Raw genomic sequence first — 15695 nt, 5'->3', positions numbered from 1 at the left:
TGTTCTAGTCAACTGCCGCAATGTCTTCGTGATCTATTGTGCAAGAGTGTGGACTCGCCTGATTTACTCGCTACTACGTCACCGATGCGTCTCCATCACACTACGCCGTCTCAAGCATCGACGTTTCTTCACAGAGTCGACCGTACAGTCTTCCCACCCCTTTCCTCGCAGTCGAAACTATTGTGCAAGAGTGTGGGCGCGCTAAATCTTCTCACTACTACGTCACCGCTGCGTCTCCATCACAATGCGTCATCTCAAGCATCGACGGTTCTTCATAGAATCGGCCTTACGACCCCCATCCCTTCCCTCGTCGCAGGAACTATTGTGCAAAAGTGTGGACTCGCCAGTACTGATCGCTACTATATCACCGCTGCGTCTCCATTATATTACGCCGTCTCAAGCATAACGGTTCTTCACAAAGTCGGCACTTCAACCCTCTCACCGGATCTGCAATCTTCTACGGAGGTTCTCGGACTTCTTGCTATCAAAACCCATTGATTGAGTTCGTCAACGTCGATTTCGACTTCTTTGCGTTCCTTCGAACGTGGGCTGTAGGACCATAAGTGAAGTTTTTCTATGGGTCTATTCTCTTCTTAGCCACGTCTATCATTCGTCATGTCTTAGTTATTTAGGTTTATCAGTTTACCGTCGAGGATATCTCCGGCTGTAACTGTCTTAGCCCATTGGGCCTTTAGTTTAATATAAGCATTTGGTGTTAAAAAAAAAGAGTAGAAGTGAAATTTCAGACAGGTAAAAAAACCGCTGAACATTAACGAAGCCAAAGGCCCATCACATTTTTAAATTTCTTTTGAAGAGATGATGTTTTGGATGTCTCGGTCAATCTTTTTGAACAAAGATTCCATTGAGATGTAGTGCTGGTTGTACATGACATTGTTCCTTTGTTTCCAGAGGTTGAAGATACCTGCTTGTGCCGTTATCTTTTGGAGCGGCGTTGGAGATGTGGGTAAGGGGACATCTTTGAACTTCTGGTGGGAGAATTGGACACATTATGGAACTTTAACTAAAGCAGTTGGACCTTCAGGTCCTAGAGCTCTTCAACTCCTGCTCTTTACCACAATCTCCTCAGCTTGTAATGTGGAGGGCTGGTGGTTACTTCCAAATCCTCACTGAGATGAGACTCTTCGGTTACATATACACTTAACTACCATTCCCAACCCTGGCTTATCTTTTGCTGAGGATTCTTTTGCTTGGATTGTGGATGGGACTTACTGTAGGGGTTTTTCTTAAGATGGTTCGGACATGGGAAATCATCAGGCCTTGGGCTCACGTGAAGCCTTGGGCAGATTGTGTCTAATTTACGGGTGCCGTTCCGAAACATGCTTTCAAGTTTCAACATGTGGCTAGCTCAACTAGATCGACTTCTGACGAGGGCACGACTAGTCTCATGGGGTCTAGAGGACCCCTCAACTTGCTGCTTCTGCTCTCGGTTTGATGGATGTAGAGACCCATCTTTTTCTTGGCTGTGAGTATAGCCTTCCAAATTTGGAACAGGGTAATCGACAGGCTAGGTCCACTACATCACTCACTGCAATCTTGGGCTGAGCTCCTCTCGTGGACAAGAATATCATCACCTTCTGCTCCAACGCTACACATGCACACTTTGACTATTGAATACGCAAGTCCATCAAGAATGATCCCTAGGTTGAATGGACGCACAAAGATGGAGATTACGTCCATAAAGGGTTAAAGTTTGGGAAAGTATCAAGGAATGCACATAAGATTGTTGTTGATGAAAGAGTTGTGCTAAACTTTGTGCAGGGGAAGAGCGGCATTGCGACCCTTACCAAGATTTTATTCCACAGTTTCTCAAGTAACTGGTGTGGTTACATTGATGTTAACCTATTAATGATCAAAATGTTATATCTTGAGAAGGATTTGTTGGTTTACTAAATAGTTTATGGTAATTCATCTCGTTCTTTGGTTATCAGTCAAGTTTTTTCAGTGTTAGTAGTAATTGATTGTATAGTCTATTTGTTCTTTGTAAGTTCGGTGGAGGGTTTAGCTGATGATTTTTTTTGTTCCGTTAATGAATGTTATTGTGGGAGGGTTGTTAAAAGGTAAAATCTTGGGTTCGAGTAACGCCAAGTGCACCAATAACCTAACTGGGGAGTCAGTGAGAGCTCACAAACGAAAGATTAGGGTCGATGCTCTGCAGAGCCAACCTAGAGTCCACGGGTAGGGTCTGCGGGATGAGTTGTCACAGTTATTTTTCTGATACATTGTAAGTTTTCTAACTTAGCATAGGTGCTGATTGGTGGAGGAAAGAATCATAGGACGGGATTATTTGACATGGAGATGATAAAAGATAACCATATCTCCAGCAGCAGGAGGAGGTATAGTCAATGCCATTAAAGTTATGGACTTAGTATCTAAAGCAAAAAGAATCTCGAAATAAAAGTGAAGGTAAGTCTCAAAATCCTTCAGATCCTTAGCTGCTGCAAGTTAAAGGTGGTGAAACTAACTATCTCTATAAATCTACCTTGAAGGTGGAGACGCGGACACTTGAGGAAGTGAAGAAAGTGTTAGAGTATGTTAGTGGATCCAAGACTCGGATGACGGGAATAATGCTGGAAAATATGGTTGTATACCATTAGAGAATGGAGACGTTGATGTCATGATGCTTAATGATGCGGTTGAGCTAATCAATGGGGGAGCCGAGACAGAGGTATGTGTGTGTTAGATAGAAAGAAAGAAATATGATGTGATTTAAGGCTCTAGTATCGTTGTTGTTTAGGCCTCGAGGAACGTTACGATTGAGACTGTTGGAATTCATCAGTGGCTACGTCAGAGAATCCGTCATCGACTGCGTCAGGATTTGGTGATGGAAATCAAACAAGATTGAGTAACTTAAACCAAGACAAGGACGTCATGTTAGGAAAAAGGAAATGTCACTTTTATGGAGATATGGAAGTCGGCAGGATCCTGGAAATATTACTTCCATGGAGTTATGGAAGTTGCAAGTATTTTGGAATATTTCCTAATAGGTTTATGGAAATGGGCGAATGCCCTAATCCGACTAGGTTAACCTAATAGACTCCTACTATATAAGAGGAGCTCGTGTGTACTCTTTCTCTTGACGTCAAAAAAAGACTTAGCTTGGTTTATGAGCTTTGGTTGTGAGAGAAAGAGAGGTTTTATATTCTTGTACTTGAGATTATAGTGGATTGCCTCTTGCCAGGCCCCAGTGGACGTAACCATTCTAGGTGAACCACTGGGTAAACAATTTTTTGTGTTCATCTTCTATCTTTTCCGCATTCTTCTTCTTATCTCTATTATTCTACAAACTCAACTTTCTTACTTACGTCGTTGAGTTCGTCAGAGAGTGTATCAACGAGTTTGTGTGTTTGATTCTAGATCTTTAATCAAACAGTTTCGTCGTTGTGGTTCAACAAAGTGGTATCAGAGCCTTGGTTGGTGTCGTTGTCAGTGGTGAAGTCAAGAATTGAAGTGGAGCGTTTTAATAGGAAGGGTGACTTCTCATTGTGAAAGAAGAGGATGCTTGCGCATCTGTCTATCCTTAGTTTAAAGGATGTGTTAGAAGAGTCTACGTCACCTTCTGCGTCAGTGATGAGGAAGGATGAAGACGAAGATGTATTCAGGGAGAGGTTGGTGAAAGAAGAATCCGAAAGGCTTGAAAGATCAGAGAAGGTGATGAATCTGATCATTCTCAATGTTGGAGATCATGAGCTAAGGAAGATCGAGTTGTGTACATCAGCTGCTTCTACATGGTCTACACTGGAGAGGTTATATCTTTTGAAGACTCTACCGAATAGAATTCACTTGCAGCACAAATTCTATACCTTTAAGATGGTCGATACTCAGAGTATGGATTAGAATATCGATGACTTCTTGAAGATTGTCTCTCACCTGTCAAGCGTGAATGTAACTGTGTCAGAGGAGGTACAAGCGATTATGCTCCTGAATTTGTTTCCTTCACGGTTCAACTATCTCAAGGAAACGCTTAAGTACGGAAAGGATACATTGTCGTTGGAAGAGGTGACAAGTGCAGCAAGGTCTAAAGATCAGGATCTGAAGTCCTCTACGGCTTCACATGATAGTGGTGAAGGATATTGTGCTAGAGGAAGGACTGAGAAGAGGGATCCTGTGAGGAAAGAAAAGGGCAAGTCTAAATCAATCTCAGGGTCTAGGATAACTTGCTGGTTCTGCAAGAAGCAGTGGCACACCAAAAGGGAGTGCTACGCCAATAAGAAGAAGTATGGCGGAGGAGAAGACGAAGCTGAAGCAGCCGTTGTGATAGATCGTGAATCAGCGGATGATGCACTGTCGGTAGCAGATATGTGGCATCATAATAAGTGGGTGATTGATTTTGGATGCTCCTACCACATGACGTGTAGGAGAGATTGGTTTCACACGTTTGAAGAGTTGGCTTCAGAACAGGTTCTTCTTGGTAATGATTGCGCGGTTGGAGTGCAATGGATTGGTACAATCAACATCAAAGCTTATGGTGGTTCTGTCAAGATGCTCACGAATGTCATATATATTCCGGAATTAAGAAGGAACTTGATATCTACTGGAACATTGGATGTGTTAGGCTTTGTGCATAGTGGTGGACATGGGAAGACTAGGTTTTACAAGCTTTGGTAAACTAGCTCTTCAGGGAACCTTGTCTGGGTCATTGTACCTGTTAGATGGTGAGACTGTGTCAGGTGAAGTAAACAGCAGTGTCAGGAAGAAACCATTTATGGATGAGACAGTCTTGTGGCATAGACGTCTTGGGCACATGAGTATGAAGAATCTACAGATTCTTGCCCGGAGAGGTGTGATCGATAAGAGGAAGATTAGAGTTTTGGAGTTCTGTGAGAGCTGTGTGATAGGGAAGCAGAAGAGGTTGAGCTTCAACATCAGAAGATATGATACAGGTGAAGCTCTCAGGTATGTACATGCTGATTTATGGGGATCTCCAAATGTGACGCCAAGTCTGTCAGTGAAGCAATATTTCTTATCTATTATCGATGATTACACAAGGAAGGTCTAGGTATATTTACTAGCTGCTAAAGGAGAAGCCTTTAGTAAATTCTGTGAATGGAAGAAGTTGGTGGAGAATCAAGTCAAGAAGAAGGTGTGTTGTCTTAGAACAGACAATGGACTTGAATTTTGTAACACAGAGTTTGACAACTTATGTAAGCACCAAAGAATCAAAAGACATAGGACTTGTGCATATACACCACAGCAGAACGGTGTAGCTGAACGTATGAACTGGACTCTGATGGAGAAGGTGAGGTGCCTTCTGGTTGAGTCGGGTCTAGAGGAACAATTCTGGGCTGAAGCGGTGTCTACGTCAGTGTATGTGACAAACAGGAGTCCATTTTCTGCAATAGGTGGGAACATTCCGGAGGAACTTTGGTTGGGCAAGAAGCCCGATTATCTGCACCTAAGAAGATTTGGATCTGTGATTTACATCCATGCGGATCAAGGAAAACTCAAGGCTAGAGCTAAAAAGAGAATCTTCGTCAGCTATCCATCAGGTGTGAAAGGATACAAAGTTTGGCTTCTTGAAGAGAAGAAGTGTGTTATAAGCAGGAATGTGTTATTTGCAGAAGATAAAGTCTACAAGGATTTGAGTGTCTGTGAGGTTAAAACAGATGTCACAGAAAAGCTAAGAAATCAGACTGTGCTGGGAGAAACAGCAAGATCTGCGTCAGGACCGGAAGTTGAACCTTCAGGTGGAGCTGTTGACGAGACAGCTGAAGTAGTTGTTGACGCAAATGATGAACAAGGTGAAAGTCTTGAAGGATATCAGCTAGCAAGGGATAGAGTTCGGGGAAGAATAGTGCCACCTGCACGGTACTCTGACTCGGAGGATATAGCAGCGTTTGCGCTATATGTAGCTGATAACGTATGTGCCGAGGAACCTCAAGACTATCATGGAGCGATGAACAGCAAAGAGAGAAGGCAGTGGGATGAAGCATGTAGTGAAGAGATAACGTCACTGGATAAGAACCAAACCTGGAAGCTTGTGAGAAGGCCTAGTAAGCGTAAGGTGATAGGCTGCAAGTGGGTCTTTAAGTTGAAGTTTGGTATACCTGGTGTTAAGAAGCCTAGATTTAAGGCTTGGTTAGTTGCTAAGGGATACTCTCAGAGGGAGGGTATTGACTATCAAGATGTGTTTTCACCCGTCGTGAAACATGTGTCCATAAGGTTCCTGTTGTCAATTATAGTGAATCAGGATTTGGAGCTTGAGCAACTTGATGTAAAGACTGTGTTTCTTCATGGTACACTTGAAGAAGAGATTTACATGGAGTAACCAGAGGGAGGTTAAAGGGAAAGAGGATCACGTTTGTCTACTTCAGAAGGCTCTTTATGGACTAAAGCAGGCACCAAGACAATAGAACAAGTGTTTTTGATCAGTTTGTGGTTAGTCATGGATTTATAAAGAGTGAATATGATCACTATGTCTACATCAAGAAATTAACCAATGGTACGTACATCTATCTACTGTTATATGTGGATGATATGTTGGTTGCGTCAAAGGATGCGGCAGAGATCATGAAGGTGAAGTAGCTACTCAGCAGCAGATTTGAGATGAAGGACTTGGGTCCAGCAAGACGAATTTTGGGAATGGATATTGAGAGAGATCGTGTGAAGGGGATTCTGACACTATCTCAATCTGGTTATATTAGGAAGGTTCTCAAGGTATTCGACATGGATGAGTTAAAGAGTGTGTCAACGCCTGTTGGTGCACATTTCAATTTCTCTGCCTTAGACGATGCTGAAGCAGAGACAAGTATGGAGGATATTCCATATACTAATGCTATCGGAAGCATAATGTATGCTATGATAGGCACGAGGTGTGATCTAGGATATGCATTGGGGTTGGTTAGCAGGTTTATGAGTAAGCCTGGGATGGTTCATTGGACTGCGGTTAAGTGGGTATTAAGGTACCTGAAGGAAACACAAGATTTGAAACTGTGCTTCAGGAAGAATGAGATATTTAAGGTTGAAGGTTTCTGTGATTCTGATTTTGCTTCAGATCTGGACAAGAGAAGGTCGATCTCAGGTTATGTTTTCATGGCTGATGGTAATACAATCAGCTGGAGATCAAGTCTACAATGTGTAGCGGGTCTGTCAACGACTGAAGCAGAGTATATGGCGCTGGTTGAAGCGGTCAAAGAAGGAATGTGGTTAAGGGGCTTAGCGGAGGAGCTTGGATTCAAGCAAGACACGGTGGAGATATCGTCTGACTCTCAAAGTGCATTGTGTCTAGCCAAGAACAATGTGTATCATGAGAAGACTAAGCACATCAGCAGAAAGATGCACTTCATCAGGGATATTATCACTCAAGGTGATGTAAGTGTAAAGAAGATATGTACTTCTAAGAATCCTGCTGATATATTAACCAAGGTTGTTTCGGTTAAGAAGTTTGAGGAAGCTGTGGACTTCCTTGGGATGTCCGAACACTGAGGAGCATTCGGCATCGCCAAGCACGAGTTTGATTAACCTAAGTAGTGGATCATGTTTGATGTCATCAAGGTGGAGTTCGTTGGGATTCATCAGTGGCTACGTCAGAGAATCCATCATCGACTGCGTCAGGATTTGGTGATGGAAATCAAACAAGATTGAGTAACTTAAACCAAGACAAGGACGTCATGTTAGGAAAAAGGAAATGTCACTTAATGGAGATATGGAAGTCAGCAGAATCTTGGAATGTTACTTTCATGGAGTTATGGAAGTTGCAAGTATTTTGGAATATTTTCTAATAGGTTTATAGAAAGAGGCGAATGCCCTAATCCGACTAGGTTAACCTAGTAGACCCCTACTATATAAGAGGAGCTCGTGTGCACTCTTTCTCTTGACGTCAAGAAAAGACCTAGCTTGGTTTGTGAGTTTTGGTTGTGAGAGAAAGAGAGGTTCTATATTCTTGTACTTGAGATTATAGTAGATTGCCTCTTGCCAGACCCCAGTGGACGTAACCATTCTAGGTGAACCACTGGGTAAACAATTTCGTGTATCCATCTTCTATCTTTTCCACATTCTTCTTCTTATCTCTATTATTCTACAAATTCAACTTTCTTACTTACGCCGACGAGTTCTTCGTATCAGCGAGTTTGTGTATTTGATTCTGGATCTTGAGTCAAATAGTTTCGTTGTTGTGGTTCAACAGAGAACAGTACAGAAGTACGGACAGATTCATTAGCAGATTAGTTCTTAAGAACACTTTCAAAGGTGTTTTCTATAATACAAGTTTTGGCTTTTTTCCTGGGATGAAAACTGAGAGAAGTGTTAATGCAGTGGAGCCCTGACGCATTCGGTTAATGCGTTGGACATATCTCTGAAGATCGATACAGAGTTGGCACTTGAGTCCAGAAGAAGGACGAAACGAGCATAGAAGTTAAGAGAAACAGAGCATCTTCTCTTTTCCACCAAATAAAGAATCAATAATAAAGATAAAACGTTATTTTATTTTTCTAAAATATAATATAAGGTTTAGCTACAGAGTGATAATTCATTAGCTCTCTCTCAAAACTCTCTCTGCTTTTTATGTACAAAGAAATGCAGAAACGTTGGGAAGCGGTTATGTTTAGAATATATAGATTTGTTCAACTTCAAGCAACAGTGATCTCGCTTCCTGCTCTTTCCGGCATGAAACTCACTCGTTTCTGTAAATCAAAAATTTCAACATTGTTATCTCAGGAATATCAAGCCTTGTTCTTTTTTTTTTTTGAAGTAAGAATCATGTTTTAAAAATGCGCAAGTGTGTTAAAAGTAGCATGCAAAATTTGACCAAAGGTATTACTACCTGCTCCGATTTTTCCGATGAAAAGCTAACTATTTTCAATAAACAATGTTATCATATTCAAAACTGTATGCCATTCTTTAAATTATTCCTTCTATAGTTGTAATTTTATTATAGAAATTAGACGATATCTTAAATTTTAGAATCAATTTTATTATATTTAATGACTTTTTGTATTCTATAATTGATTTTGTTTATTAATTCAAATGTGTTTATGCAAATAATTATTGATGTTCTTTTTGAAAAAAAAACTAGATTGTATGTTCAAGCATATGTATGCCTATTTTAATATGCACACGGAAAAAAAAACAAATCGAGAAACAAAACTACTCACCAGACGAGATTTGACTCCTCTTGTGTCGGTGGCTATAGTGGCGGCTGGCTCATCATGACCAAGTCGGAGCGCATTCTTACTCGCTTCCTCGTGGCTGTGTTTGGCCATAAAGAGCGAGGCGATCTTATGGGTGGCCTCCAACTCCGTGGCTCCTTCCTTAACGAGTCTTTCCAACTCCGCCTTGGGAATCCTCAGCTTCACCTTCACCGCTCCTCCTTCATCCTCTTCCTCCTTCGTCGTCGTCCATCCTCCTGAGGGTTTGAGTATGGAGAGATCAGAAGAGGATCTCCGAGTAAGCATGAGGTGCTCAAGCCTCTCCTTGGCATTCATGTGAATTCCCGATCTTACCTTCCTTGGTGGTGGACACTCCTTCACCGGCTCCACCACGAAATACAACCGCTTCGCCTCTAACCTCTGCTTCGCCTGCACCCAACAAAACCAAATGCATTAGTTCTTTAATTATTTTCTATTTTAGTAATACGAAGAAGAAATGTAATAAAAGTGACCTCAAGTGGTTTGGCTCGGGCACCGTAGTGCTTAACGGATTCGGAGTCTAACAAAACGTGACCGGGAAAGTCTTCTAGAACTTCCTCCGCCGTCACCGGAGTTTTGAGTTTAAAAGTCTCGCCGTCTATTTTCATGATCTTGGTCGTTTTCTTGCCGCCTAGACTGTTTCCCATCCTTAGTAATTTCTCTGGCGAGTGGATGAAGACTGGATCTTTAAATAAGATTGTTTCGGTTGAGGTCGGTGAGGATGTTCTCGTTGGGGTTTTAAATGAATACGGGGTTGGCAACCATGTGTTAATGGGTAGATTGTAGATATACGTACGTGGAAAAGAAGTCCAAAAAGTTAAAAATTCAATAATACAAAACGTGGACAAAACCTTTTGACTATATCGATAGAATCTCAGGATTAGCTTATTTAAAACGTTTGATAGCTTGTTTTTATTGAAATTTTCAATACTGTTAAATCGTACAACAATTTAACTAGAAATTTTGATGATTTCATTCTTGTGTGAAACACCTGCATATACTACAACTCGTTATAGTAAATACATGTTTATATCAAGAGCAAATATAATTTCTAAATCAATTTGCCGCCAAGACAGTTACCCATCCTTAGTAATTTCTCTGCAGCCAAGAAAGGATAAAGATTGGATCATTAAATAAGATTGTTTTAAGGGGCGGTGAGGGTGTTCTCGTTGGGGTTTTAAATGATGAGGTTTGCAAGCATAGCCTCATGGGTAGATTGTAGATAGGTACGTGGAAAGGTAGTCCAGTTTTTTTATAATACTTATTAATCAATACGGCACTGCATGGAATTTTCAAAAAAAAAAGAAAAATACGGTGCATGGACAACATTTGACTATGACGATAAAATTTTAAGATTGCCTATTTAAATCGTGTGATAGCTTGTTTTTGTTGAAAGTTTCTAGAACGGTTAAACTGTAAAACTATTTAACTAAACTTTTGATTATTTATTTCTTCTTTTGTGAAAGTAAAATACCTGTGATTGAACTCATTAAATACATGTTTATGTGAAGAGAAAATACATTTTTCCCTAGGGTTTCTTTAATTTGTAGTAGTTAGAGTGTTTAACTTTTTAGGAAATGGATTTTAGGTTGAAAAAGAAAACGAACTTTGTTAGCAACTTTGAACATGACAACATCATGCGGTCCAGCTCTTCAACTCTCGTGGACCGTATATGTTGATGATTTGATTTATGCATGCTTATCGATTTGTCAGATTAATGGGTTGGTAATTAGCAATAATCATTGTCTTTTGCTTTTAATTATTTACTCGATTGATACTTTGCGTTAATCACGGAAACAAAAAGGTGTATTTATATGATTAAGGAATGACTTATTTCCTCATTTTTTCTATTTAGCCGTACATTGTCATTGATGAGACCTGGAATTGTACTTGTCATGTAGTCTATAAACATTAATATTTCGCTAGCTCCATGGTCCTTGATTATATACTAGACCCTGATCCGCGCGCCAGCACGGATATGAATTTTCAGTTTTTAATTATTTATTTTATTAAATGATGTATTTGTAATATTCGTTCATATTATATTCATTAAGTAAATATTTTTTTTTGCATCTTAAATTATCTATTTTTTACGAATGTGGGATATCATATAAAAATATAAAAAAAATGAGTGTAGAGTTAATTAGATAATTTTAAAAATAGAAATTTTTATTTCGTGTGCGATATCATATAAATAATGATTCGCCCAATTAAAAAAAATCATGATTATTTTATGTGTAATTTTTTTATTTTGACCATTTCCTTAAAACTATATTAAATTTTAGATATTTTAAATAGAATATTTTAAATATTTTTACCTTTTTATTTGAAATGCAACTCAATATTTTTTTAACAATTATAACAAAATATTTAAAAAATATTTTTAGAATTTTTTTGAAAAATATGAAAATTACATTTTAAATTAAAATTATCCTAAAATATGATAAGTTTTGATGTAAACGAAAACTCAAATTATGTCAAAAATAATGATATTCAATGATAATAAAAATTTTAATTGATTATTTTTTTAAAAATACATTTACAAAAACATTGTTTGAAAGAAAATTGATTTATCTTTCAAATATAAAATGAAAATATTATAATTAAATAATAAAAAATATAAATAAAAACCATAAATTTAGCAAATGACAACTGAGTTATATTATGCTAAAATTTTCTTTCTAACAATTTATCAAATAACAAATGAGTTTTGAGCAAATAATACCATATAATTTTTAAAAACATAGTCATTCTTAAATATTTTTTGAATAAATAATTATTTTCAAATTTAATCAATTGTAAATAATATCCGTACAATTGTGTGAGTCAAATTCTAGTTTTATTGATGCATGTTATATATTAGTGCTTCATGTTTTAGGTAACATTTAAAGATGCACGTTTTTAAAAATCTCAATTATTAAAATTATGCACGTAAGGATAACTCATGAGTTTTTTTGGTTGATTAAATGACATTATGTCCAAATTTATTTAAGGATATTTCATTAAGGTAACTGAAAAAGACAAACAATAAAATAGGAAATTTAAATTTATTTAAGCATATTTAATTAATGTAACTGAAAAGACAAGTAATAAATTAGACAGTTTTATTCGTTTTAGGATATTTCATAAATGCAACTGAAAAAAACAAGCAAAAAAAATAGAGAATTTAATTAATGAAGTAAAAACATTTTTAAATTGGTACTTCTACTTTAATAATATAGATTTTCACTAACGAGGTCACTGATAAATAAATGTTTTGGACCTAATTATAAGTGCCGACTAGTACTTACAGAGTTACAGATGTAAGAAAAAGTATAAAATGATGGTCTGCTTTGCAAATCGGAAAGCTCATTGATGACGTAACAGCTGACACAATGTCCAAAACTATTCATATGTGTCATCTCTTAATCATCTGTAACCCAAGACCTCGGCGAAGCAAAACCTCAAAATGAAAATTTAAAGATTGATTATTCCAATCATGAATCCTCAAAAAAATATTTAAAAATTTATTTATTTACATTATGATATTTGACATTAACAAAAGTTACTAATAATGATAAAACTTCACAAATACATATAAAACATATTTTTAATATATTATACAACACACAATATTACAATATTATATAAAGTTACAAATATAATAAAAAACACACATACACACAAATTTTAGAAAGTTTCATATAACATACCAAATTACTCTAACATTATTTCCGTAAGATATGTAATATTGAAGTGTTTATATAATTTTTTTTAATTTGTGTTAAATTTGTTTAATGTATTTTTATTTTGTGTGAGCATTATTTAATGTATATTTCTATTGTGTAAACTTTATTTTCAATGTTATGTTATATTTATTTTATTTTATTTTGGTTTACTTAAGATATGCTAAATAAAGTTATTAGATATATGTGTTAAAGAAAATAATTGTAAAGAATAAAAAGAAATTGAATAGTAGTTTTGAGGTTTTGAATAGTAAAACTTTAAATTTAAGGTGTCACTATTCAAAGCCTGGGGATTTGAAGTTGGATTAGAATGACAAAAACTTTAAAATTTGATGATTTGAGATTGTGTTGGAGATGCTCGTAAGATATTTTTTTGAAAACACCAGTTATTCATATGCATCCATATATCATTAATCACGATGAAATGATTTTCTTTTCTTTCTCTGGGGATCTAAATATGGTTGCCGGACCCTACTATACTAAAACTAAAAGTCAGCCGGCACATGGAGCTTGAATCCTTTAGGTTAAAGCTTACATGATCTTGTGATTACATACACACATGTGAATGTACATATAATAAGCACAATCTATATACAAATAAACGTGTTTGTTGATATTGCAAGCTTACATCAAGTCAAGAGATAAGAAATGTTCAAAGAACGTGGATAGACCATGCAGGTAAGTTAACAACTATGTAACGTGATGTTTAAGTGTAATAGCTGCGTGTAAACTGGAAGCATGGGCCCTTTATAAAAGTAACTTGTAAGCTCATTGTAGCGTTTCGTGCGAAGTTGCCTACTTAATTCGTGCACTTATAAGGAATAAATATTCGAATGTTGCTGGTAAATATGGTCTCTTCGATATATATGACTCTTTCGTATAAAACTTACTATTTACATTTCCTTTTTTTAAATACAATCTTGTACAATGTATTCACTGGTAGTTTTAAGATTCTATTTTTATTTGGCTTCTGGAATCTTACTTCCATCAAAATTCAAATTAAACAACTAGAAGCCTAGAATACAGTACACATTATCATCAACCACATGATTTACCGACATTAGTAAAAATCAAAATTTGTTTCATAATTAGCGGGAAGGTTTCATATTCAATTTCCAATACCGGCTCAATTTTGGAATATGAAATAACAAATATCTGGAAAAGAAAATTGATCAGTCTATGAATAGATGTTACTCTGAGTGCATGTTTTGAATTGATTTCTCAACCCAAGTATATCCATGACTCATTTAAAGAAACTATATGTCCACACATAACTGGAAGATTAATTAATGTCAACTGTGACGACAAGATTTGATATGTGGCTGTGCCTGTTATGGTTAAGGGAGCCAGCAACCTGGGACAAAGAAACCGACTTATTAATTTGAGACTGCCCAAGATTTGCCACGTCTAAAACTTTTATCTAAACTTACGAACAGCCCTCAGTAAAACCGTATGAAGGTTTTGTGTGATTTATTATTCGAGAGAAGTATAGGAGCTGTAAAGACCAAAGGAACACTGAAAAGGTTTCACACACAGGAACCCATTCCCAACTAATATTTTGCAGCAATAAGATAGCTATTATGAGCTTATAAGCCCAACGATATCCAATATTATCCAACATTACCATTATCAGACAGTTTTTGGTCTTCCTTTATCCATGGGTAAGCTTAAAGCCGATGTTACCGCCATTCTCAGTCAAACATCATTGGAGGAGCTTGGTGAAATCCGTCTTTTTGTCCTCGAAGGTCCGTAAAATTGTGGTTACTAATAAGCACTTGTTGGGGGAATATGGCAAAATCACTCCTATAGATTTAGCTAATAGGTGAAAGGTGAAGGAAATGTCTTATCCATACACATTCGTGAGTCGTGATGGATTTATCAGTACCATTCTCGAGCATGTAACAAGTGAGAGAGAGTAAAGGGAGTTGAGTTGCTCTTTAAAGGCTCTCAGATTTGAACAAAAATAGTGCTTCTCTTTATATTTATGCCTTAAACCCCCAATGTAATACCCATCTTTGTTTCATGAGATTTCTTCAACTCTTTGACGTGAGTCACGTAACCAGGTTACTTGTGCTGTCTTTTGTTTAATGCACCAATAAAAAAAATAACAATTTTTTTTAAAAAAAATTACAATTTATTAAAGATTTATGTGAAGAAAAAGTCCATAGCAGTAATTTTCAAATACAATTGTGGAGAAGAAAGAATTAGCAACTTTTTTAATATATATATATGTCTCGGCCTTTGGGGAACATTCCCTGAAATTGCAAACTATACCGTCAGGATGGACGTCTGAAGATTCCGATCCAACCAAACTTCACATTAGATTATACTAATAATAACTGAAATCAGTTCCTAATTAAACAGGTAAACAAGAGCTCCCCTTGGGAGAAAGTCAAATGCCAATCAGAAGGGATCACGTGGCAAACAACCACGAATCTTGTATACAATGTTATATCAATTCTATTAAAACTGAAGTACAAAATAATATTTACCTAATTTTAAGTGATTTTTTACATATTTTCATTCCCTTTTAAACTAATTACTAGGTGATAACCCGTGCTCTGAAAAAAATTATTGACTAAAACAGATTATAATTTTAAAATTATACTGCTTAATTTATTGGTGTAATTTAAATATATTTGAATTTAAAAAAACATGAGAGTAAACAAAGACTTATATAGATTTATTATGAGTTTATGATCAAATAAAAGATAAGAAATAGTATTATTGTTTTCGTAATATAAATTATGAGATGATTTTCATAACAATAATTAATATGGAATTTTGACAACTTACCTTATTCCTTGTTCGTCGAATCAATTATGTA

General features: G+C 36.7%; 1 protein-coding gene across 1 annotated transcript; it reads right to left on the bottom strand.

Moving 5' to 3' along the window:
- Nucleotides 1-8421: 8421 nt before the first annotated feature.
- On the bottom strand, nt 8422-9870 carry BNAC07G20700D (uncharacterized protein At1g66480). Its single transcript, XM_013792086.3, has 3 exons — nt 9617-9870; nt 9111-9533; nt 8422-8639 (listed from the first exon to the last, which is right to left on the bottom strand). The coding sequence occupies exons 1-3, from the start codon at nt 9788-9790 to the stop codon at nt 8586-8588; spliced, it is 651 nt and encodes a 216-aa protein (XP_013647540.2). The 5' UTR covers nt 9791-9870; the 3' UTR covers nt 8422-8585.
- Between the last annotated feature and the right edge of the window lie 5825 nt (nt 9871-15695).

Source organism: Brassica napus, chromosome C7 (assembly GCF_020379485.1).
Source record: "Brassica napus cultivar Da-Ae chromosome C7, Da-Ae, whole genome shotgun sequence".
Taxonomy (NCBI): Eukaryota; Viridiplantae; Streptophyta; class Magnoliopsida; order Brassicales; family Brassicaceae; genus Brassica; species Brassica napus.
Note: the sequence above shows the minus strand (reverse complement) of the source record. Positions and strands in the feature narration are given on the sequence as shown.

Bases quoted from the DNA above. Each gene is read 5' to 3' on its own strand.
- BNAC07G20700D (XM_013792086.3), bottom strand. From the start codon at position 9,790: ATGGGAAACAGTCTAGGCGGCAAGAAAACGACCAAGATCATGAAAATA. The intron at 9,534-9,616 runs GTCACTTTTATT...TGTTGGGTGCAG, and splicing joins CCCGAGCCAAACCACTTGAG to GCGAAGCAGAGGTTAGAGGC. The intron at 8,640-9,110 runs GTGAGTAGTTTT...TTTGATTTACAG, and splicing joins GAGGAGTCAAATCTCGTCTG to AAACGAGTGAGTTTCATGCC.